The sequence below is a fragment of the Elephas maximus genome, chromosome 3 (genome assembly GCF_024166365.1).
Source record: "Elephas maximus indicus isolate mEleMax1 chromosome 3, mEleMax1 primary haplotype, whole genome shotgun sequence".
NCBI classification, from domain to species: Eukaryota; Metazoa; Chordata; class Mammalia; order Proboscidea; family Elephantidae; genus Elephas; species Elephas maximus.
Genome location: NC_064821.1, coordinates 2,189,350 through 2,214,390, shown reverse-complemented (window position 1 = coordinate 2,214,390; position 25,041 = coordinate 2,189,350). Strand labels below are relative to the sequence as shown.

Sequence of the window (25,041 nt, the reverse complement as noted above, 5' to 3'; positions counted from 1 at the left end):
CCCTAATCCTCTTTAACATAAACTTACAATCACAAAATAGAGGACAACCACACAATACTGGGAATCATGGCCCGGCCAAATTGACACACACATTTTTTGGAGGACATAATTCGATCCATGACATGTCTTGAGTTGCAATATTGAAGGATTTTATGGGGAAAATATTAAATGATGCAGGAAGCATTAAAAGAAGATGGAAGAAATACACAGTCACTGTACCAAAAAGAATTGGTTGACATTCAACCATTTCAGGAGGTAGCATATGATCAGGAATAGATGGTACTGAAGGAAGAGAACTGAGCTGCACTGAAGGCACTGGTGAAAAGCAAGGCTCCAGGAATTCACGGAATACCAATTGAGATGTTTCAACAAATGGATGCAGCAACCAGTCCATGGAGAAGGGCTTCATGCTTGGTAAAACAGGGGATCAGCAAAAAAGAGGTAGACCCTCAACGAGATGGACTGACACAGTGGCTGCAACAATGCGCTCAAGTGTAACAACGATTGTGAGGATGGCACAGGACCAGGCAATGTTTTTTCTATTGTACATAGAGTTGGTATGAGTTGAAACCAACTTGATGGCTCCTAACAACAACATATTATACTTCTACACATAACTCAGATAAGATATTAAGTTTTTTTAGCAGGAATTCACGCTTGTAATAATAAAACCATTTAAAATTTAATCATTAAGAACCCAGCCGTTATTAAACGGTCTAACACACTTGTGCAAATCATAGAAATATAAATTAGAGGTCTCTTTCTCCACAAAGAGACCAGGGAGATCAGAGTCTGTACACCCATTTTATCTCACCAAGGAGAATGTTTCTAAAATAGCTACAATATTTAACACATCAGGGATTTTGGCATGACTTGCTAAATGTAAGAGTCTTTAAGAATCTTCTCAATGTTTAAGTAAGCTTTAAAGTAACTTTATATCAATTAAAATAGGCATTTCTCTTAGTTTGAGTTTATATCCATTAAACTGAAAAATACTCAGTAGAAACACCAAATCATCTAGAAATTTTCTTTCAGGGGAAACCGTAAACCCAAAAACTTAAATACATGCATCTCATACTTTGAGCTTCTCTAGCCAAAAAGCACACTTTTAGATTCTAATTCAAGACTACGGAGAACAGTCAAAAATTACAGGGAATAAATACCAGCTCTAGGCATTTTTTTTTTTTTTTCTAGGCATAGGTGGAAGGACAAGGACCTAAACTGGGGATTCACGCTTTCTACACACCTGAAAGCCTCAAGGCAAAACCACTGGGGGTGTGGGGGAAATGGTCTGGAGCTGCCATGTAGGATCCAGCTGGACTCACTGTCCCCAGCTTCATATCTTTGGTGACATCCAGAGAGCACCACCACCTCCCAGGACGCCATTAACAGAGCCTTCACCTACAAACTCTTTTCTTCGTTTTCTAACCCAAAACACAGTGTGAGGGAGGAGCTGTAGTTTTAGAACTGCACAGGAAATGCTCCAGTGCTTGGGGGCGGGGGGGTGGGCTGGGTCAAGAAAACTGTTAGGAAAGACGGGACAAGGATGGCTCTGGAGGCCAGGGACTCACCTTCACAGCTAGAGCTGCTTCGTCTTCAGGTTCTGGTCAGGAGACTCTCCCATTCAACATAGAGCACCAAGGCCCATGGCAGGGATTTAATGCCCCATGGTGCCAGCTCTGAGAGTCACATAAGGAAGGTGACCCCAGGCAACCAAATCATGAGAAGTCATACATGCACAGAGGAATGGCCCAGTGACAGTGGAGCAGGGCCTTAGGATGCCTCCTAGGCCTCAGTCCCTTGGCCTCTGCCACCTTTTTTCTTCACTGAGGAACCACAGTACCGCAGCACACAGCTGGTCGCCTAACAATTCATTTCAAGCTTCACCTACGTATGGAGAGAATAACCCAGTTCTCTGTAGAACTGGGAAATCCTGGTGGCATAGTGGTTAAATGCTATGGCTGCTAACCAAACGTTCGGCAGCTCGAATCTGCCAGGTGCTCCTTGGAAACTCTATGGGGCAGTTCTACTCTATTCTATAGGGTCACTATGAGTCGGAATCAACTCGACGGCACTGGGTTTGGTTTGGCTGGTTCTGTAGAACTCACCATTTCCTTCTCCAGCTTCCGGAAGTCTAAGGGAATGTTGTCTCTAAGCCCAGGGAACAAGCGACTTCAGGAAGAAGGACGGGAGTGGAAGCAGAGCACTGGGCTCTTTGGAAGAAGATGAGTAATGTTTGGTCCACACATCAGTCAGAGCTGTTGAAATCCTGACTTGTGATTTCTGGATTTGCAAGAGGGTCGTCCTAGGCACCAGCTGCCTGGACTAGACTAGTTCTCCCTGCACCACACCTGAGACCTGAAATGGAAGAAGGACAGGGAGGAAACAGTGCTGAGGAAGCAGGGAGTGACAGGTCTTTGGCTTCCGCCCCGGCTCAGGGCAATGCTCCACCCTACTGCACTGAAGGCAGAACCAGCTGCAGCCTCCAGAGCACACACCTGCGTTCTTCAGGCAGCTCCACGGGCCTCCGCTTTCTGCAACGAGATCACAGACGGTGGAACTTACTTCTCCCAGAGCAGGAGGAGCAACCAGGCCTGGTCAGGCTGCAAAACGTGAACCTGATTTCCTCCAGGGAGTCAGGGGTCCAATGTTGATGTTGTAGGTTCAATACATGTACTGTTATTTGACATTAACATGGATGAATTTTCAGAGAGAACATATTTTTCAAGTTTTCTCAATGAACTCATCATGGTTGATTCATTTTTAATTGGTACTTTTCCTGGTGCTTTTGCAATTAACATTCCTTTCTCCCCCCACCCCCCCCTGCCTTTTTTTTCTCCTTTGTTCTCAAACCATACCACCACCAGTCCCCAAGGTTTTGAGACATCTGGGAGGATTCCTGAACACATTGTCTTACAGCTTTATAACAAATCGATCAACAAATAAATCTAAAAATGACTAAATTTTCCCTAAGGAGCCATCTCCCACCCGGGTTCCCATTTCTTTCCACCCTGCTTCCCCTCCAAGCTGACTCCTACTCTTCACTTCCTTGGTCTCATCTAGATGTTCTCTCTGTTGTATGATCTTTACACCAGCATCTCCCCCTTTAAGCATTATTCTTCCTTTTATTATTTTCTCTAATAAACAAAAAACCAGAACCAAACCCACTGCCGTGAGTCGATTCCGACTCACAGCGACCCTACAGGACAGAGTAGAACTGCCCCATAGAGTTTCGAAGGAGTGCCTGGTGGATCTGAACTGCCAACCTTCTGGTTAGCAGCCGTTGCACTTAACCACTACCCCACCAGGGTTTCCATTTTCTCTAATAGTACTCTCTAATTTTAATTCACATCCTCATTTCTAGACTTATTATTTCCACCATAAGCCAGGAGCTTGTTTAGTGTGTAGGATCTCAAGGCCCACCCCAGAATGGCTGAATAAAAATCCGCATTTTAACAAGATCCCTGGATAATCCACACTGACATTCAAGTACGAGAAGCGTTCGCTGATCTGTAGCCTGTAACTCAAGGCTTGAGCATCCTACCAAGGGATGCCCTTTGAACCATCTACGTCTACATGGTATCACTGCGTTATCTTCCTGATCCACAAACAATCCCCATGTCTAGGCCTCCTCACAGCCTTCCTTAACTCATTCATAACAAGTTCCTGTGTGAGGTCCTTCAATCATGGTTGGCATTTCCAAAGTCTATTAGCAGCACAGGGACTGCCTGACACCCATCACTGTCCACTGGTCTTCAAAGTCCCCCGAGTGGTCAGGGTGGTTCTAGGACTGCTTAATGCTCGTCACTGGCTGTCCACTGGCCTTCAAAGTGCCCAGAGCGGTCAGCATGGTTCTAAATGTCCTGCCGTCATTGCTTCCTCCACTCTGACTCACAAAACGTGTCTCTCTACACACACTTTGTTTTCTCTGCTTTGGCCATCGCTTTCAAGGACTGGATGATACTGGGCACTCCGCTGTCTCAGGGATTTACACCCTGATTTTTCCCAAATAAGATACTCTTTCCACCGCCACCCACACCACATGCTAACAGCCCTACACTACCATGTACGTAGCTAAAAAAAACTAATGTTCAGAATCTTCAGTTTTCCTTTTCAAGCAGTCTGACCAGCCATTCGAGTTGTCGTTGTTGTGAGGTGCCGTTGACTCAGTTCTGGCTCATAACAACCCTATGCACAACAGAACGTAAAACTGCCCAGTCCCGCACCGTCCTCACAACTGTTGCTATGCTTGAGCCCATTGTTGCAGCCACCGTGTCAGTCCATCTCGTTGAGGGTCTTCCTCTTTTTCACTGACCCTCTACTTTACCAAGCATGACGTCCTTCTCCAGGGAATAATCCCTCCCGACATGTGCAAAGTATGTAGGACAGACTTGTTCGTTCTTTTGGCAGTCCACAGCATATTCAATATTCTTCGCTAACACCACAATTCAAAGGTGTCAATTCTTCGGTCTTCCTTAACCGTTCTCCAGCTTTTACATGCACAGGAGGTGATGGAAAATACCATGGCTTGGGTCAGGCGCACCTTAGTCCTCAAGGTGACATCTTTGCTTTTCAACGCTTGGAAGAGGTCTTTTGCAGCCAATTTGGCCAATGCAATGTGTCTTTTGACTTCTTGACTGCTGTTTCCATGGGTGTTGACTGTGGATCCAAGTAAAATGAAATCCTTGACCACCTCAATCTTTTCTCTGTTTATTGTGATGTTGCTCATTGGTCCAGTTGTGAGGATTTTTGTTTTCTTCATGCTGAGGTTTAATCCATACGGAAGGCTGTGGTCTTTGATCTTTATCAGTAAGTGCTTCAAGTCCTCTTCACTTGTGTCATCTTCATAATGCAGGTTCTTAATGAGTCTTCCTTCAATCCTGATGCCCCATTTTTCTTCCTATATTCCAGCTTCTTGGACTATTTGCTCAGCATACAGATTGAATAGGTATGGTGAAAGGATGTAACTCTGATGTACACCTTTCCTGACTTTCAACCATGTAGTAGCCCCTTGTTTTGTTCAAATGACTGCCTCTTGATCTATATACAGATTTCTCACGCCCACAGATTAAGTGTTCTGAATTCCCATTCTCCTCAGTGTTATCCATCATTTGTCATTATCCACACAGTCGAACGCCTTAGCATAGTCAATGAAACACAGGTAAGCACTTTTCTGGTATTCTCTGCTTTCAGCCAGGATCCATCTGACATCAGCAATGATATCCCTGGTTCCATGTTCTCTTCCAAATCTAGCTTGAATTTCTGGCAGTTCCCTGTTGGTATACTGCTACAGCCTCTTTTGAATGATCTTCAGCAAAATTTTGCTTGCATGTGATATTAATGACATTGTTTGATAATTTCCGCATTTAGTTGGATCACCTTTCTTGGGATCAGGCATAAATATAGATCTCTTCCAGTCGGTTGTCTTTCAAATTTCTTGGCATACATGACTGAACACTTCCAGCGCTACACCCGTTCGTTGAAACACCTTAGTTGGTATTTCTTCAATTTCCGGAGCCTTGTCTTTCGTCAATGCCTCAGTGCAGCTTGGACTTTTTCTTTCAGTACCACCGGTTCCAGAGCCTATGGTATCTCCTGAAATGGTTGAATGTCGACTAATTCTTTTTGGTATAGGGACTCTGTGTATTCCTTCCATCTTCTTTTGATGCTTCCTGCCTCATTTAATATTTTCTCTGTAGAATCCTTCGGTACTGCAACCCGAGTCGTGCAATTTTTTCTTCAGTTTTTTCAGCTTGAGAAATGCTGAGAGTGATCTTCTCTTTTGGTTTTCCATCTCCAGGTCTTCGCACTTGTCATGATAATACTTTGTCTTCTCAAGTCGCCCTTTGAAATCTTCTGTTCAGCAATTTTACTTTATCATTTTTCCTTTTGTTTTAGCTACTCAACATTCAAGAGCAAGTTTCAGAGTCTCTTCTGACATCCATTTAAGTCTTTTCTTTCTCCCTGTCTTTTCAATGATCTCTTGCTTTCTCCATGTATGATATCCCTAATGTCATTCCACAACTTGTCTGGTTTTTGATCATTAGTGTTCAATGTGTCAAATCTATTCTTGACATGGTGTCTAAATTAAGGTGGGATATAGTCAAGGTCATACTTTGGCTCTTGTGGACTTGCTCTAATTTTCTTCAGTTTCAACTTGAACTTTCATGAGTAATTGATGGTCTGATCTGCAGTTAGCCCCTGGCCTCGTTCTGACTGATGATATCGAGCTTTTCCATTTTCTCTTTCCACAGATGCTGTCAATTTGAAAAAAGGAAAGATGTTACTTTGGGGACTAAGGTGCGCCAGACCCAAGCCATGGTGTTTTCAATTGCCTCATATGCACGCCAAAGATGGACAGTGAATATGGAAGACCAAAGAACTGATGCCTTTGAATTGTGGTATTGGCGAAGAATGCTGAATATACCATGGACTGCCATAAGAATGAACAAATCTCTCTTGGAGGAAGTACAACCAGAATGCTCCTCAGAAGCAAGGATGGCAAGATTACATGTCACATACTCTGGACATATTATCAGGAGGGATCAGTCCCTGGAGAAAGACATCATGCTTGGTAAAGTAGAAGGTCAGTGAAAGAGATGAAGACCCTCAATGAGATGGACTGACACAGTGGCTGCAACAATGGGCTCAAGCATAGCAACAATTAATGATGATGCAGAACGGGGCAGTAATTCATTCTGTTGTACATAGGGTCGCTATGAGTTGGAACTGACTCAACGGCACCTAACAACAAAGTCGATTTGATTCCTGTGCATTTCATCAGGCGACGTCCATGTGTATAGTTGCCATTTATGTTGGTGAAAAAAGGTATCTGCGAGGAAGTCGTCGGTCTTGCAAAACTCTATCATGCGATCTCCGGCATCATTTCTATCACCAAGGTCATATTTTCCAACTACCGATCCTTCTTCTTTGTTTCCAACTTTTACATTCCAATCACCAGTAATTATCAGTGCATCCTGACTGGATGTTCAATCAATTTCAGACTGCAGAAGTTGGTAAAAATCTTCAATTTCTTCATCTTTGGCTTTAGTGCCTGGTGTGTAAATTTGAATAATAGTCGTATCAACTGGTCTTCCTTGTAGGCGTATGGATATTATCCTATCACTGACAGCGTTGTACTTCAGGATAGATCTGGAAATGTTCTTTATGACGATGAATTCAACACCATTCCTCTTCAAGTTGTCATTCCCGGCATAGTAGACCATATGACTGTCTGATTCAAAACGACCAATGCCAGTCCATTTCAGCTCACTAATGCTTAGGATATTGATCTTTATGCGTTCCATTTCATTTTTGATGATTTCAGATTCTCCTAAATTCACACTTCGTACATTCCGGGTTTCAATTATTAATGGATGTTTGTAGCTGTTTCTTCTCATTTTGAGTCATGCCACATCAGCAAATGAATGTTACGAAAGCTTGACTCCATCCATGTCACCAAGGTTAACTCCGAGGAAGCAGCTCTTCCCCGACTGTATTTTGGGTGCCTACCAACCTGAGGGGCTCATCTTCCGGCACTATATCAGACAATGTCCCGCTGCTATTCATTTGGTTTTCATTGGCTAATCCTTTTTAGAAGTAGACCGTCGAGTCCTTCTTCCTAATCTGTCTTAGTCTGGAAGTTCAGCTGAAACCTGTCTGTCACGGGTGACCCTACTGGTATTTGAATACCAGTGGCATACCCTCCAGCATCACAGCAACACACAAGGCCCCACAGTACAACAAACTGACAGACAGGCTGAGGACTCTTGGGTTAGGTCTTTTAGTAAATAAAACCAAGGACATCTGATGTCCGTAATAAAAGGATTCTCGGGTTAGATCCTTTTATTACAGGCATTAGATATTCCTGGTTTTTCACTATTTATTTAAAACTGTCTCCCATGCTAGACTATAAATCTATGGGTAGACACTGTATTTTGTTTTCTTGTTCTTTCTGGCCTATGACATTATCAAGAGTATATACACGCAGAATATCACCCGTTCTATACACACTTGAGCAGCACTATCCAAGGAACCTTCTGTGAAGACAGACATGATCTGTTTCTGCACAGTCCAGTAGGGCAGCCACTGGCCCCATGTGGGTATTTAGCACAGAACATATGACTAGTGCAACTAAGGAACTGAAATTTTTCCTTTGGTATTAATTAATTTTAACCAAAATAGCTACATCTGGCTAGTGGACATCACAGCTCTAGTGGACTTGCCAGAACTCTAAGTAAGCAGTGCAGCAGAGACGGTTTGAAAGCTGCCGTCAGGACAATGCAGAGCTCCACAGCTTTTTGTCTGCTGGAAGCCTGTTGCACACAGAAACAGAACTGGTACAAACAAAGGTAATACTCAGCTCAATTTCTTTGTATTTACATGAAAAAGGTTATTATCAACTTAAATTAGATTTATCTCATTCTGAAACCCAAAATGATATTTAAACACAGAGACGAGTGGGAGTAACTGAGGGGGCAGGAGGGGAACTTTCAGAGGAGATGACATTTGAAGTGAGATCTGAGTTATAAGAATTATCGAATTCCTATAGTTAAAAACTTTTCCTCTAATCAGAAAAAACACCCGGTGCAAAAGGCCGAAAGGCAGGGAAAATCTTGACATCTTTAAAAAGTTTTTAAAAAATGTGTCAAGAGCTTATCTAACAGGACTTAATATTTAGGTCAGAGAGCTATACAGAAGTCTGAACATGAATCCTGTTGGCCAATATAAAATATGTGGATCTTATTCTATATGTGATTGATAGCGTACTTGGTTCACATTGTTTAAATATGTCTCACTGGTAGGAGATTATAGCTTCTTGAGACATGAGAAAAATAGAAGAAAGTTCAGAAACAGCTTTCATAAGGCAGCTGTCTCACTGAGCAACTTGGACTATTTCTGCTAAACCAGTGAATGGATGCTTATGCCGCTTACTGGCTGGGAAAATCAGGTGTGAAGTAGATTTGTTCAGGTGAGATTTTAAAAGCTCTGTCTTGGACATGTTAGGTGTCAGAGCCACACAGTCCCTATTGGCCCAGGTGGACTATGAGAAGGGTCTAGTGTCAGAGTCCACTGATAACCAAGAGCCCCTGTCTCAACCCCTAGGTTGTCTCCTCCGGGCCACGAAGAATCCAACTGTGGCCTCTGAAACAGGCTCCATTCCCACTTCTGAAGCTTCAAGCTAAAGGAAAGGAAGAGCATAGCTCTGGCATGGATCAGGACTTTAGGAAATGTAAGTCAATATTCTTAGAAAATGAACTAGGAAAATTCAGTAGTTTTGAATGAAGGTTTGAATTTCACATGAAGTGACTACATTACCAGTCACGTCTCCAAAAGGGAACTCCAGTCCAAAAAAGGAACACTTTTAGAATATCAATCTCTAGGGAAGGAAAGGGGAAAATAAAAGACACCATATTTTTCTACTGATGTTGAGATTACAAGTGGTGTTTAATAATCATTTTTACTGTATATATTTTTTAACTTTCTGATGTGATATTTTCATAATTCTAAAAAATAAGAACATTTATTTTCTCCACACACTAGTATGCAATAATGTACTCTGGAGATATGATACCAAAAACACAAGCAGTAAAAGATGAAACAGATAAAAACCTTGTGAACCAAAGGACATCATCAACAAAGTGAAGAGACAACCTACAGAAAGGGAGGAAATACAGTAAAACCTGTGAGAGCCAGAAGCTGCTGGGATTGCCTTGTTTTTCGGGTCTCATAAGTTTTCCACCTTTGACAGGGTGCAGCCTTACCACTTTTCATTTTAGTGGAAAATATTTGCATTTTCCTTCTCTTACAGGTTTCCGCCCTTACACAGGTTCTGGCTTCTGGAAGGTGTTACTACATTTGGGAATCATATGCCTCTTAAGATTTGATATGTATCCAAGATATATAAAGAACTCCTACCACTCAACAACATACAAACAATTTTAAAAATGGGCAAAAAACTTGCAAAAACAAGACCTACACATGGTCAATAAATACATGAAAAGATGCTCAATACTATTAGTCAGTCAGTAAACCAGATGCACTGCTGTCAAGTTGATTCTGACTTACAGTGGCCCCGTAGGTCAGAGTAGAGCTGGGCCACAGGGTTTCCAGGGACGTAATCTTTGTGGAAGAGGTCCACCACATCTTTCTCCTGCTGAGCAGCTGGTGGGCTCGACCACTGACCCTTCGGTTAACAGCCGAACACTTTAACGCTGCACTACCAGAGCTCCTGCATTAGTCGTTAAAAAAAAAAATTGCTGCGGAGTCGATTTCCAACTCATAGTGACCCTACAGGACAGAACAGAATGGAGCCCTGGTAACACGGTGGTTAAGCATTTGGCTGTTAACCAAAGAGTCGGCAGTTGGAAATCCACCAGCCACTACTTGGAAACTACTTGGACGTCTATCCGTAAATGACAACATGAGAACCATAAAAACCAAAAACAAAAAAAACCAAACCCAGTGCCATCAAGTCGATTCCGACTCATAGCGACCCTATAGGACGGAGTAGAACTCCCCCATAGAGTTTCCAAGGAGCTCTTGGCGGATTCGAACTGCCGACCCTTTGGTTAGCAGCCATAGCACTTAACCACTATGCCACCAGGGTTTCCTCAGAACAATAAAAGAGGGTATAAATGACATAGGTATAGAACTTGCATAAGGAGAGGAAGTCAATGAACTTTTGAGCAATACAAGACTGGTTTAAACTTAAGAAAATTTGGGTAAATTTCCAGGTAACCACAAAGAGAGTTAACAAACCTACTCATCAAAAAACATAAGAAAAATATCCAGTCTTAGTAAACACAAAATCTACAAAGATGAAATAAACGGAAAAAAAAAAATTCCACAAACAAAAGGAATTCAACACAGAAAAGAGGTACAAATAAAATGTCAGCATCACGAAAAAAAAAAAGGCCCTACAAAATACAGCAATAAACACACCTATCAACAATCACACTGAATGGAAAGGGCTTAAATACACCCATGAAGAGACAAACCGAATGGATTATAAAACAGGATGCATCAATACGCTGTCTAAAAGAGACACACCTTAGAAACACATAGATTTATTACAAAGGATGGAAAAAATTTATATCAAGCAAACAGCTACCAAAAAAAAGCAGGAGCTCTATACTACCAAAAGCAATCTATAGATACAATGCAATTCTGATAAAAATTCCAATGACTTTGTTTAATGAGATGGAGAAACAAATCACCAACTTCATATGAAACGGAAAGAGGCCGCAGATAAATTAAGCATTACTGAAAAAGAACAAAGTGGGAGGCCTCACACTATCTGATTTTAGAATGTATTATACCGTCACAGTAGTCAAAACAGCCTGGTACTGGTACAACAACAAATACATAGACCACTGGAACGGAATTGAGAATCCAGACGTAAATTCATCTACCTATGGGCAGCTGGTATTTGACAAACCCCCAAAGTCTGCTAAATGGGGAAAAGACAGTCTGTTTAACAAATGCTGCTGGCATAACTGGATATCCATGTGCAAAAAAAAAAAAGAAACAAGACCCATACCTCATAACACGCACAAAAACTAACTCAAAACGGATCAAAGACCTAAATATAAAATCTGAAACAATAAGGATCAGGGAAGAAAAAATAGGGACAATGCTACCACATGACATAGACATTTGGAAACCGTTTTGGTGCTTCCTTAGAAAGCTAGAAATAGAACCACCATGCGATCCAGCAGTTCTACTCCTTGAAATATATCCTGGAGAAATAAAAGCCTTTACACGAACAGATATATGCACACCCATGTTCGCTGCAGCACTGTTTACAATAGCAAAAAGATGGAAGCAACCAAAGGGCCCGTCAACAGATGAATGGATAAATAAATTATGATACATTCACACAATGGAATACTACGCATCGATAAAGAACAATGATGAACGCGTGAAACATTTCATAACATGGAAGAATCTGGAAGGCGTTATGCTGAGTGAAAGTAGTCAGTTGCAAAAGGACAAATATTGTATAAGACCACTATTAAAAGAACTCCAGAAATAATTTAAACATAGAAAAAATATTCTTTGATAGTTACGAGAGTGGGGAGGAAGGGAGGGAAAGGAGTATTCGCTAATTAGACAGTAGACAAGAACTGTTTTAGGTGAAGGGAAAGACAACAATCAATACAGGAGAGGTCAGCACAACTGGACTAAACCAAAAGCAAAGAAGTTCCTGAATAAATCAAGCATTTTGAGGCCAGAGTAGCAGGGGAGGGGTCTGGGGATCATGGTTTCAGGGGACATCTGAGTCAAATGGCATAAAAATCTATTAAGAAAACATTCTGCATCCCACTTTGGAGTGTGGCGTCTGGGGTCTGAAATGCTAGCAAGTGGCCATCTAAGATGCATCAATTGGTCTCATCCCACCTGGAGCAAATGAGAATGAAGAAGACCAAAGACACAAGGTAATTATGAGCACAAGAGACAGAAAGGGCCAAATAAATCAGAGACTACTTCAGCCTGAGACCAGAAGAACGAGATGGTTCCCAGCTACAACCGATGACTGCCCTGACGAACAACACGACAGAGAACCCCTTAGGGAGCAGGAGAGCAGTGGGATGCAGACCTCAAATTCTCATAAAAAGACCAGACTTAATTGCCTGACTGAGACTGGAAGGACCCCGGTGGTCATGGTCCCCAGACATTCTGTTGGCCCAAGACTGGAACCATTCCCAAAGCCAACTCTTCAGACAGGGGTTGGACTGGACTAGAAGATAGAAAATGATACTGGTGAGGAGTGAGCTTCTTGGCTCAAGTAGACACATGAGACTATGTGGGTAGCTCCTGTCTGGAGGGGAGATGAGAAGACAGAGGGGGACAGAAGCTGGCTGAATGGACATGGAAATAGAGGGTGGAGAGGAGTGTGCTGTCTCATTAGGGGGAGAGCAACTAGGAGTACATAGCAAGGTGTACATAAATTTTTGTATGACAGACGGACTTGATTTGTAAACTTTCACTTAGAGCAGAATTAAAAAAAAGAGGAGTGGCAACACTAATCTCGAATAAAACAGACTTTAAAACAAAGAAGGGCTTTATATAATGATTAAAGGGACAATCCACCATGAAGACATGACCGTAGTAATTTCTATGCACCCAATAACAGGGCTCTAAAATACATAAAACAAACTCTTAACAGCACTGAAAAGAGAAACTGATAGCTCCACAATAATAGTCCCCAGCGCCATCGATAGTAGGAGGCTTCAAAACACCACTCTCAGTAAAGGATAGGACATCTAGAAAGTAACTCAACAAAGATGCAGAATGTCTAAAGGCCACAGTCAGCCAGCTTGATCTTATAGGCATATACAGAACATCCACGCAACAGCAGCAACCTACACATTCTTTTCCAATACACACGTAACATTCTCCAGAATACACCACATCTTAGGCCACAAAGCAACCCTCAACAAAATTCAAAACACTGAAATAATACAAAGTATTTTCTCTGATCACAATGCTGTCAAAGTAGAAATTAACTACAGGAAGAGCAAGGAAAAAAAAAAATCAAATACAGGGAAACTGAGTAACGCCCTGCTTCAAAACCACTGGATAATACAAGAAATCAAAGCTGGAATCAAAAAACTCCTAGAATCAAATGAGAATGAAAACACATCATACCAAAGCCTTTGGGACACAGCAAAGGCCATGCTCAGAGGTCAATTTACAGCAATAGATGCACACATTAGAAAAAGGACAAAATCAAAACATTAGCTACACAACACGTATAGACACAAAACAGCAAAAGAAGCCCACAGTCACCAGAATAATAAAGATCAGAGCAGAAATAAATAGAGAGTAGAAAAACAATAGGAAGAATCAACAAAACCAAAAGTTGGCTTTTTGAAAGGATCAACAAAATCAACAAACCATTAGCCAAATTGACAAAAGAAAAAGAGGAGAGGACGCAAATAACTCAAATAAGAAATGAAATGGAGGACATTATAACAGACCCAATTGAAATAAAAAGGGTCACAACAGATTATCATGAAAAACTATACTCCCACAAATTTGAAAACCTAGAAGAAACGGACAAATTTCTATAAACACACGAACTAACACAAACTGAAGTTGAAAATCTGAACAGACCCATAACAAGAGAAGAGATTTAAAAGGTAAAAAAAAAAAAAAAATCCCAACAAAACAAAGCCCTGGCCTAGATGGCTTCCCTGGAAAATTCTACCAAACATTCAGAGAAGAGCTTATACCAGTACTACTTAAAGTATTTCAGAACACAGAAATGGAAGGGAAACTTCTGAATTCCTTCTATGAAGCCAGTATAACCCTGGTACCAAAACCAGGCAAAGACACCACAAAAAAAAGAGAAAATTACAGACCAATGTCTCTCATAAGTACAGATGCAAAAATTCTCAATAAAATTCTAGCCAATAGAATTCAGCATCATATCAAAAAATACACCATGACTAAGTGGGATTCATAGCAGGTATGCAAGGATGGCTCAACGTTAGAAAATCAATCAACGTAATCCACCACAGGAAACCCTGGTGGCGTAGTGGTTAAGTGCTACGGCTGCTAACCAACAGGTCAGCAGTTTGAATCTGCCAGGCGCTCCTTGGAAACTCTATGAGGCAGTTCTACTCTGTCCTGTAGGGTCGCTATGAGTTGGAATCGACTCGACGGCAGCAGGTTTGGTTTTGGGTTTTGGTAATCCACCACATAAATAAAAGAATCACATGATCATCTCAATCAACACAGAAAAGGCATTCAACAAAATCCAACACCCACTCCTGACAAAAACTTTCAATAAAATAGGTAGAGAAGGGAAATTTCTCAACATAATAAAGGGCATCTATATAAAACCAACAGCCAACATCATTCCTCATGGAGAGAAGCTGAAAACTTTCCCCTTGAGAACAGAGACAAGACAAGGATGCCTTTTATCACCATTCCTATTTACCATTGTGCTGGAAGTCCTAGTAAAGCAATAAGGCAAAAAAAAAAAAAAAGAAAGAAAGGGCATCCAAATTGGTCATGAAGACGTAGAATTGTCCCTATTTGCAGATGATATTATACTATACATAGAAAACACAAAAGACTCCACGAAAAAACTATGGGACCTAATAGAAAGATTCAGCAGAGTATCATGACACAAGATAAACATACAAAAATCTGTTGGATTCCTATACACCAATAAAGGGAACTACGAAAAGGAAATCAGGAAAACAATACCATTTACAATAGCCCCTAAAAAAAAAAATAAATAGGAATAAATCTAAACAGGTACGTAAAAGACCTATACAAAGAAAACTGCAAAACGCTACTGCAAGAAACCAAAAAAAAAAAAAAAAAAAAAACCCTATGTAAATGGAAAAACATGCCACGCTCATGGATAGGGAGGCTTCATATTGTGAAATGTCAATTCTACCCAAAGCAATCTATAAATACAATGCAATCCCGATTCAAATACCAACATCATTCTTCAAAAAGACAGAAAAACTAATCACTAACCTTACATGGAAAGGGAGTAAGTCAAGCACCACTGAAGAACAAAAATAAAGTCGGACAACTCACACTACCTGACCTCAGAACCTACTGTACAGCTGTTGTGGTGAAAACAGCCTGGTACTGATACAATGACAGGCACGGTGATCAATGGAACAGAATCAAGACCCCAGACGTAAATCCATTCACCTATGGTCACCTAATCTCAAAGTCCATCAAATGGGGAAAAGACAGTCTTTTTAACAAATGATATTAGCAAAACCAGATGTCCACCTGCAAAAAAATGAAGCAGGACCCACACCTCACACATTACAGAAAAAACTAATTCAAAATGGATCAAAGACCTAAACATAAAACCAAACACTACAGAGATCAAAGAAGAAAAAATACGGTGAATGCTAGAGGTCCTACTACATGGCATTAACAGGATACAAACCATAACCAATAACACACAAACACCAGAAGATAAGTGAAATAACTGGAATCTTCTAAAAATTAAACATTTATGCTCATCAAAAGAGTAAAAAGAGAACGTATAGACTAGGAAAAAATTTTTGGCTATGACAAATTCAATAAAGGTCCAGTCTCTAAAATCTACAGGAAAATCCAACACCTCTGCAACAAAAAGACAAGTAACCCAGTTAAAAATGGGCAAAGGACATGAATGGATACTTTGCCAAAGAAGACATTCCAGTGGTTAACAGACATATGAGGAAATGCTCACAATCACTAGCCATTAGAGAAATTCAAATCAAAACCACAGTAAGGTATCAACGCTACTGGCATGAATAAAAAAAAAAAAGAAACAGAAAATAACAAATGTTGGAGAGACTGCATGGAAATTAGAACTCTTATGCACTGTTGGTGGGAATGCAAAACGGTACAACCATTTTGGAAAACGATATGGCGCTTCCTTAAAAAGCTAGAAACAGAAATGCCATATGATCCAGCAATCCCGCTCCTAGGGATATATCCTAGAGAAATAAGAGCTGTCATATGAATAGACACATGCACACCCATGTTCACTACAGCACTGTTTACAATAGCAAATAAATGGAAACGACCTAGTTGCCCGTCAACGTATGAATGGATAAACAAAGTATGGTTCATACACACGATGGAATACTATGCAATGATAAAATACAATCATGAATCTGTGAAGCATCTTAAAACATGGACGAATCCTGAAGGCATCATGCTGAGTGAAATAAGTCAATCACAAAAGGACAAATATTATATAAAATCACTACTATAAAAACTCATGAAAAGATTTATACACAAAAAGCAATCTTTGATGGTTACGAGGGAAGAGTGGGGAGAGGAAAACACTAAAGAGACAATAGATAAGTGGCAACTTTGGTGAAGGGTAAGACAGTACACAATACTGGGGGAGCCAGCACAACTTGTCCAAGGCAAGGTCATGGAAGTTCCACAGAGCCATCCAAACTCCCTGAAGGGCCAAATTATTGCGCTGAGGGCTGCGGGGATCATGGTCTCAGGGAACATCTAGCTCAACTGGCATAACCTAGTTTATAAAGAAAATGTTCTGCATTCTACTTTGGTGAGTAGCGTCTGGAGTCTTAAAAGCTTGTGAATTGCCATCTAAGATACTCCACTGGCTTCACCCCATCTGGTGCAAGGGAGAATAAAGAAAACCAAAGGCACACGGTGTCTTCGTTATCTAGTGCTGCTCTAACAGAAATACCATAAGTGGATGGCTTTAAACAAAGAGAAATGATTTTCTCACAGTCAAATAGGCTAGAAGTCCAAATTCAGGGTACCAGCTCCAGGGGAAAGCTTTCTCTATCTGTCGGCTCTGGAAGAAGGTCCTTGTCACCAGTCTTCCCCTGGACTAGGAGATTCTCAGGCACAGGGACCCCAGGTACAAAAGATGCACTCTGCTCTTGGTGCTACTTTCTTGGTGTTATGAGGTCCCCTGTGTCTCTGCTTACTTCTCTCTTTTATATCTCAAAAGAGATTTGCTTAAGACACCATCTAATCTTGTAGATCTCATCAACATAACTGCCGCTAATCCATCTCATGAACATCACACTGAAAGGATTTACAACACACAGGAAAATTACGTCAGATGGCAAAAAGGTGGACAATCACACAATATGCAGAATCATAGTCTAGCCAAATTGATACACATATTTTGGGGGACACAATTCAACCCATTCTTTGGCCCCCAAAAATTCATGTCCTTGCTACATGTAAAACACATCGTATCATAGCAAAAGTCTTAAATCAGCACCAAGTATAAAATCCAAAAATTCTTCCTCATCTATGAAATCTAGAATACAAGTTATCTGCTTCCAAAGGTACAATGATGCAACAAGCAGGCACAAATTAGATTTTTCCATTACAAATGGGAGAAATTGGAGGGAAAGAAGGCGTAACAGGCAACAAGCAAGTCAGGAGAATACATTACATTAGCCCTCAAGGCTTCAAAATAATCCTCTCTTCTCTGAGACCATTTACACAATAGCCCTGCCCTCCAGACTCTAAGTATTGGGCACACTCTCCAGTCTCTGAGTGGAGGCCCCTCAGCCCTGGACTTCAGCTCCACCTTCCAGGCCCACTGGGACAGCAACTCTGCTCCCTCAGATTTAGGTGCACCATTCTCCTAGTCCATCTGAATGGCGACACCCTTACAAACGCCAGAGGCCATGGCTCCACCCTTTGAAACCCCAGAGGTTAAGGCTATACCTTTTGAGACTAAGGAAGCTCAGCTTCCTGTGTTCCTTATCTCTTCAGCTTCTGCTTTCTTGCCCTCTTGGCACGTCAGGCCTCACACCTGCATCTACCCTGCTGGAGCAAGTGTTCCAAAGCTCTGTAGCTCCATCAATAAGTGCCTGGAGGCACCCCACTTTGCCAGTAAACTTTGGCCAGAAGGCACTCAGTTCTCTTGCACCATTGGTCAGCAAGCCCAGCTCCACTGATAAAAAAAAAAAAAAAAGTGCCTGGAAACATCCCACTTCGCCAGGAAGCTTATTGCGCAAAGGCACTCAGCTCTATTACTCCACAGGTCAGCTCCAGCACTGTCTGGCACTGGTCTTCTGGTTCTTCTATTACCTGTTCTCTGCTGCTGCCAGTTCTCTGCTGCTGCTTCGCACCATCTGTGCCATCTCCAGTGTTAACAGTTCTCCTCACTTCCTTCTGAGTCCTCTACCCATTCAGTTTCAAAACAGCTTCCGCATTTTAGGTATCTGTTAGAGCAGCACCCCACCTCTGGTACCAAATTCTATCTTAGTCATCTAGTGCTGCTATAACAGCAATACCACAAGCAGATGGCTTTAACAAAGAGAAATTTATTTTCTCACAGTCTTAGGTTAGACGCACAAATTCAGGGCACCAGCTCCAGAGAAAGACATTCTCTTTCTGTTGGCTCTCGAAGAAGGTCCTTGTCATCAATCTTTCCCTAGACTAGAAGCTTCTCAGGCTCAGGGACCCTGGGTCTAAAGGATGCACTCTGTTCTCAGTGCTACTTTCTTGGTGGTGTGAGGTCCCCCTGTGTCTCTGCTCGCTTCTCTCTTTTATATCTCCAAAGTGAGTGGTTTAAGACACCATCTAATCTTGTATATCTCATCATCAACATAACTGTGACTAACCCATCTCATTAACATCATAGTGACAGGATTTACAACACACAGGAAAATCACATCAGATGACAAAATGGAGGACAATCACACAATACTGGGAATCATACCCTAGTCAAACTGATACACATATTTTTGGGGGATACAATTCAATCCATGACATACAAAGGAAAGATTAGTCGAAAGGATTACAACAACCACAGCCTCCGCCTTACAACTAGATGGTGCCCAGCTACTACCACTGGCTGCTCTGACAGGGACCACAATAGATGGTCTGGGGCAGCACTAGAGACAAATGTAGAACAAAATTCTAACTCACACACACACACACACACACAAAAAAAAAAACAGACTTAAAGTTCTGACAGAGACTGGAGAAACCCTGAGAGTATGGTCCCCCAAAACAGTTATAGCTCAGTAATGAAATCACTCCTGAGGTCTACCCGTCAGCCAAAGATTAGACAGGCTCATAAAACAAAACGAGACTAAGTGGGTACATAAGCCCAGGGGTAAGGATGAGAAGGCAGGAGGGGATAGCGAAGCTGGCTATAGGGAACCCAAGGCTGAGTTGGGAGAGTGGTGACGTGTTGTGGAGTTGGCGATCAACATCACAAAACAATACATATATTAATTGTTTAATAAGAAACTAGCTCACTCTGTAAACCTTCAACTAAAATACAATAAAAAATTTTTTTAAAAAAAGAAGTAACTTAGTTTCTTGGTCTGAGTGTTAGTGAAAGGAGGGAACTTTAGATACTGCCTTAGGCTTTACTAACCTCCAAAATCAAACCCATTGCCATCGAGTCAATTCCAACTCATAGCCACCCTACGGGGCAGAGAAGAACTGCCCCATAGGGTTTCCAAGGCTGAAATCTTTACAGAAGCAGGTGGCCCCATCTTTCTCCCACAGAGTGCTGGTGGTTTCAAATTGATGATTTTTTGGTTAGCAGCCCAGAGCTTAATCACTGAGCCACCAGGGCTCCTTTTGTACCAACCCTGGTGGCGTAGTGGTTAAGTGCTACGGCTGCTAACCAAAAGGTCGGCAGTTCAAATCTACCAGGCGCTCCTTGGAAACTCTATTGGGCAGTTCTGCTCTGTCCTATAGGGTCACTATGAGTCAGAATCAACTTGATGACAATGGGTTTGGTTTCGTTTTTGGGTTTAGAGAAATAAAACCACATTTACGGATCTGCAGTGTGTAAAGCATGGACTTTTTAAGGTAACTGGCTCTGGATCACCTTGTTAATTAATATGAAGAGGAAAAAAAAAAATCAGTCCTGCTACCTAACCAAAAAAAAAATCAGATGAATTATAATTTTGAGGTTAAAAAAAACAAAAGAGCTCATGCTAATGGCATTGGAGTTCCGAATGATTTCTTGAACAAGACATTTAAACAGAAACTTTAAGTTTGCTCCACAGGGTTTACACTACTATGACCTTTCAGAAGTAGATCACCAGGCCTGTCTTCCAAGGCACATCTGGGTGGGTTCAAACAGACAGCTTTCCAGCTAGTGATCTTAACTATCTCCGCCATCCAGGGACTCCCTACTTGACTCTTACTTTGTAAAATAATTAGTACAGTAGATGAGGTACTTTTGGCAACACTGTACTGTGGTTGACCCTCTAGGATATGCTGAAGTATTTTAATTACTTTCATTACAGGGGCCTCCCATTTTCCTCTCACTCCTATTATTCACTTTCTGACACTGGGGACATGCATGGGCTTTGCTCCAAGAAGTCATCAGCCTTTTAAGAAGTGTGGTTCTTTGGTAGCAAGCACTGTGGCTCAGTCACCAGCATCCAGTCCAGCACAGGTGACACACACTGGCTGTGCCATTTCTACAAATCCCTCATCGCCTCTACTAAGCTTGCTCAGCAACATCACATTTTACGTCAGACCAACTAGGATTGGCCGTATTGTTTCTCATACAATCACCATAAAAATCTCTGCCTTACAGCCAAAGAAATTCCTTGAAACATGCCTCTTACTAAATACTTTCCTCCTGGAATTGGGATAAATAAGGTCCTAAATGTACGTCCTAGTTCCAACTCATGTTTCTGTATTCTTCACCTGTCTTCAATACCTATAACTTTTAAGGGAGTGGGGATATATTCTTCACCATAATCTCCATTTTTGTATGACCAGCAATACTCCACAGAAGTCCTGCCTGAAGAACTCAAGAAATGGTTTAAACTCAGAAGGAAATAGTCTTTGATGGTTATAAGGGTGGGGAGGGAGGGAGCGGGAGGGGTATTCACTAATTAGATAGTAGATAAGAACTAGTTTGGGTAAAGGGAAAGACAACACACAATACAGGTGAGGTCAGCACGACTGGACTAAACAAAAAGCCAAGTTTCCTGAGTAAGGAATGCTTCGAAGGCCAGCGTACCAGGGGAGGCGGGGCTGGGGATCATGGTTTCAGGGGACATCTAGGTCAACGGGCATAATAAAATCTATTAAGAAAATATTCTGCATCCCACTTTGGAGAGTGGCGTCTGGGGTCTTAAATGCTAGCAAGCGGTCATCTAAGATGCATCAATTGGTCTCAACCCACCTGGAGCAAAGGGGAATGAAGAATACCAAAGACACAAGGTAATTATGAGCCCATGAGACAGAAAGGGCCACATAAACCAGAGACTACATCAGCCTGAGACCAGAAGAACTAGGTGGTGTCTGGCTACAACCGATGACTGCCCTAACAGGGAACACAACGGAGAACCCCTGAGGGAGCAGGAGAGCAGTGGGAGGCAGACCTCAAATTCTTGTAAAAAGACCAGACTTAATGGTCTAACTGAGACTAGAAGGAGCCCAGAGGTCATGGTCCCCAGACTTCTGTTAGCCCAAGACAGAAACCATTCCCAAAGCCAACTCTTCAGACAGGGATTGGACTGAACTATAAGACAGAAAATGATACTGGTGAGGAGTGAGCTTCTTGGCTCAAGTAGGCACATGAGACTATGTGGGCAGCCCGACTGGAGGGGAGATGAGAAGGCAGAGGTGGACACAAACTAGCTGAATGGCCACGGGGAATACAGGGTAAAGAAGAGTGTGTCCTCATCACAGGGAGAGCAACTAGGACTACATAGCAAGGTGTATATAGATTTTTGTATGAGAGACTGACTTGATTTGCAAACTTTCACTTAAAGCGCAATTAAAAAAAAAAAAATTAAAGTCCTGCCTGATAAAGCACAGAAAACAAAGAGGAGCCATGTTAGGCAGGAAATTGTAGTCAAAAACATGCCTCTTGAAGTAAGAACAGACCTGAATTTGAGGTCAGGCACTGCCACTTAACTAGATTTTTGTCCTTGGGCAAGCTACTTAATTTCTCCAAGATTACTACTTTAGTAAAATCCTGCAAATATCCCCTACCTGACATTGTTGTTTTGAGGATAAAATCAGATGCAGTATAAAAAACATTTAACATAGAGCCCAGCTCTCAAATAGCTCAATAAATGGTAAATATATACGGGCCAAAATATACATACAGGACTACCAAAAAACTGAACAAAGCTGTCTTGAAAGAAGTACAACCAGAATGCTCCAAGGATGGCAAGACTACGTCTCACATACTTTGGACATGTTATCAGGAGGGACCACTCCCTGGAGAAGAACATCACGGTTGGTAAAGTAGAGGGTCGGTGAAAAAGGGGAAGACCCTCAATGAGATGGACTGACACAGTGGCTGCAACAATGATCTCAAGCATAACAGCAATTGTGAGGATGGCTCAGGACTGGGCAGTGTGTCGTTCTGTTGTACATTGGGTCGCTATGAGTTGGAACTGACTCAATGGCACCTAACAACAACATACATACAGGACAAGGGTGATGGCAGCCTGATGAGGAGCTCAACATGACTGCAGTGTGTGTGGCTGTGTGGCTGTGTGTGTGCCTGTGTGTATTTGTGTATGTCCCTCTGCATGTGTCTGTGTGGCAGTCTGTGTGTCTGTGTGCAAGTGTGTGCCTGTGTCTGTGGGCGTGTATGTCTGTGTCTCCGTGTGTCTGTGTGTATCTGTGTGTCTGTGTCTGTCCGTCTGTGTCTCTGTGTGTCTGTGGCCGTGCGTACCTGTCTGTCTGTCGTCTGTGGGCATGTGTGTGTGTCTGTGTGTCTGTCTGTGGCTGCGCGTGTCTGTCTGTGTCTCTGTGTCTGTCTGTGGCCGTGCGTGTCTGTGTCTGTGTGTCTCTCTGTGTCTCCGTGTCTGTGTGTCTGTGGGCGTGTGTGTCTGTGTCTGTCTGTCCGTCCGTCTGCAGCCGCGAGCGTCTGTCTGTGGGCGTGTATGTTACTGTGTCTGCCCGTCTTGTGTCTGTGTGTCTGTCTGTCTGTCTGTGGCCGTGCGTGTCTGTCCGTCTGCAGCTGCGCATGTCTGTGTGTCTGTCGGCATGTGTCTGTGTCTGTCCATCTGTGTCTGTGTGTCTGTCCGTCTGTGGCCGTGCCTGTCTGTCTGTCCGTCTGCGGCCGCGCATATCTGTGTGTCTGTCTGCGGGCGTGTGTCTGTCTGTCCGTCTGCGGCCGCGCATGTCTCTCTGTGTGTCTGTGGGCGTGTGTGTTTGTCTGTCCATCTGTGTCTCTCTGTGTGTCTGTCCGTCCCTGTCTCTGTGTGTCTGTCTGTGTCTGTCGGTCCGTCTCTGTGTGTCTGTCCGTCTGCGGCCGCTCGTGTCTGTGTCTGTCCGTCTGTGTCTCTCTGTGTGTCTGTCTGTGTCCCTGTCTGTCTGTCCGTCCGTCTGCGGCCGCGCGTGTCTGTGTCCGTCTGTGTCTCTCTGTGTCTCTGTCTGTCTGTCCGTCCGTCTGCGGCCGCGCGTGTCTGGGCGCCGGCCCAGGAGGCCGAGGAGCCCGGCGGAGGCCGCACGGTCACGACGAGAACAGAGAAGCCCGCGGAGCGCGGGGAGCGGAGCATCTAGACTCAGGCCGACGAGCCCCGCTCCTCACAGCCCCCCGGGGACGCCGCCGCCGCTGCTCCGAGAAGCTCACCTGCGCGCGGCGACGATGCCCACGCTCTCACCTGGGAAGGCGGCGAGAGACGCGGGTCCCCACCGCCTCGGCCTCCGGAAAGCAGCGGCGCCCGCGGGCCCGGGGTCGCGCCGGAAGCGGCGGAGACGGAGAGACCGGGGTGGCGAGGGGAGCGGGAGCCGCGCCCTCAGAGCCGGGACGGGGGCCCGCGGGTCGCCCGCTAGGGGAGCCGGCGGACCGGAAACAGAACGGCACTGACTTCTAGCCGGAGCGGGGGGCGACGGACCGCGGCTGCCCATTCGTGGACACGCTATTCCGCTTCCGGCCGCGGGACGCTTGGTGCCTCAGGGAAGGGGCTTCGTGCGCGAACCTGGAGGGCTCTGACTAGTGACCGTGGGGCTCAGTGGTTCCCCCCTTTTATATGGGATCTGACCGCGGCTGCCCTTATTTCCTCTCGAGAAAAAAGTCTAGGTTTTCTTAAATGCAGCAGAAACGCGGATTTCAACAGTCGAAGATACCTTTCGGAAGCAGAGAAAGTTGGTATTTGCATATTTGGCTATTTGAAAACTTTACCGTGTTCTTTAGGGAAAGCATTTCTTGCTCCTCATAAGCATTTCCCCGTCTTTGGAGCTGTGGAGTCTCTAGTGCGGCTTCTGGTTCACGGTTTGTCATCTCTTAGAGATACCAGGTATCGTTCCCTCAGAGCAGGCGGAGTCTGTGCAGACCCAGCCTGACCCCTCCAGGCGCTGAGGACCCTGGAGAGAGGAGTTTTCCAGGGTGAGAGGCTGGAAGGTACCAGTGGTTCTCAGGGCCAGTAGGGCGAAGGCGAAGGACCTTCGAAAATGACAACTGTAAACAGTTTTTCTTTCTCGTATGTGGTTGTTGCTGTAAGGTGCCGCCCAGTCGATTCTGACTCATAGAGACACTATGTACAACAGAACAAAACACCGCTCAGTCCTGTGCCATCCTCACAATCGTTGTTATGCTTCAGCCCACTGTTG

At 43.3% G+C, this 25,041-nt stretch overlaps 1 protein-coding gene across 15 annotated transcripts in view; it reads right to left on the bottom strand.

The window, feature by feature from the left end:
* The window catches only part of LOC126071868 (zinc finger protein 345-like), a 245,407-nt gene extending 220,926 nt beyond the window's left edge, over positions 1–24,481 (bottom strand). For 3 of the 15 annotated variants that reach the window (XM_049876256.1, XM_049876246.1, XM_049876247.1), the window contains exon 1: positions 24,062–24,456. In XM_049876256.1, the coding sequence (XP_049732213.1) occupies positions 24,062–24,339 (278 nt within the window). In that variant the 5' untranslated portion in view covers positions 24,340–24,456. The other 12 variants (XM_049876254.1, XM_049876242.1, XM_049876245.1 and 9 more) reach the window with 12 other exon arrangements.
* Positions 24,482–25,041: the final 560 nt, after the last annotated feature.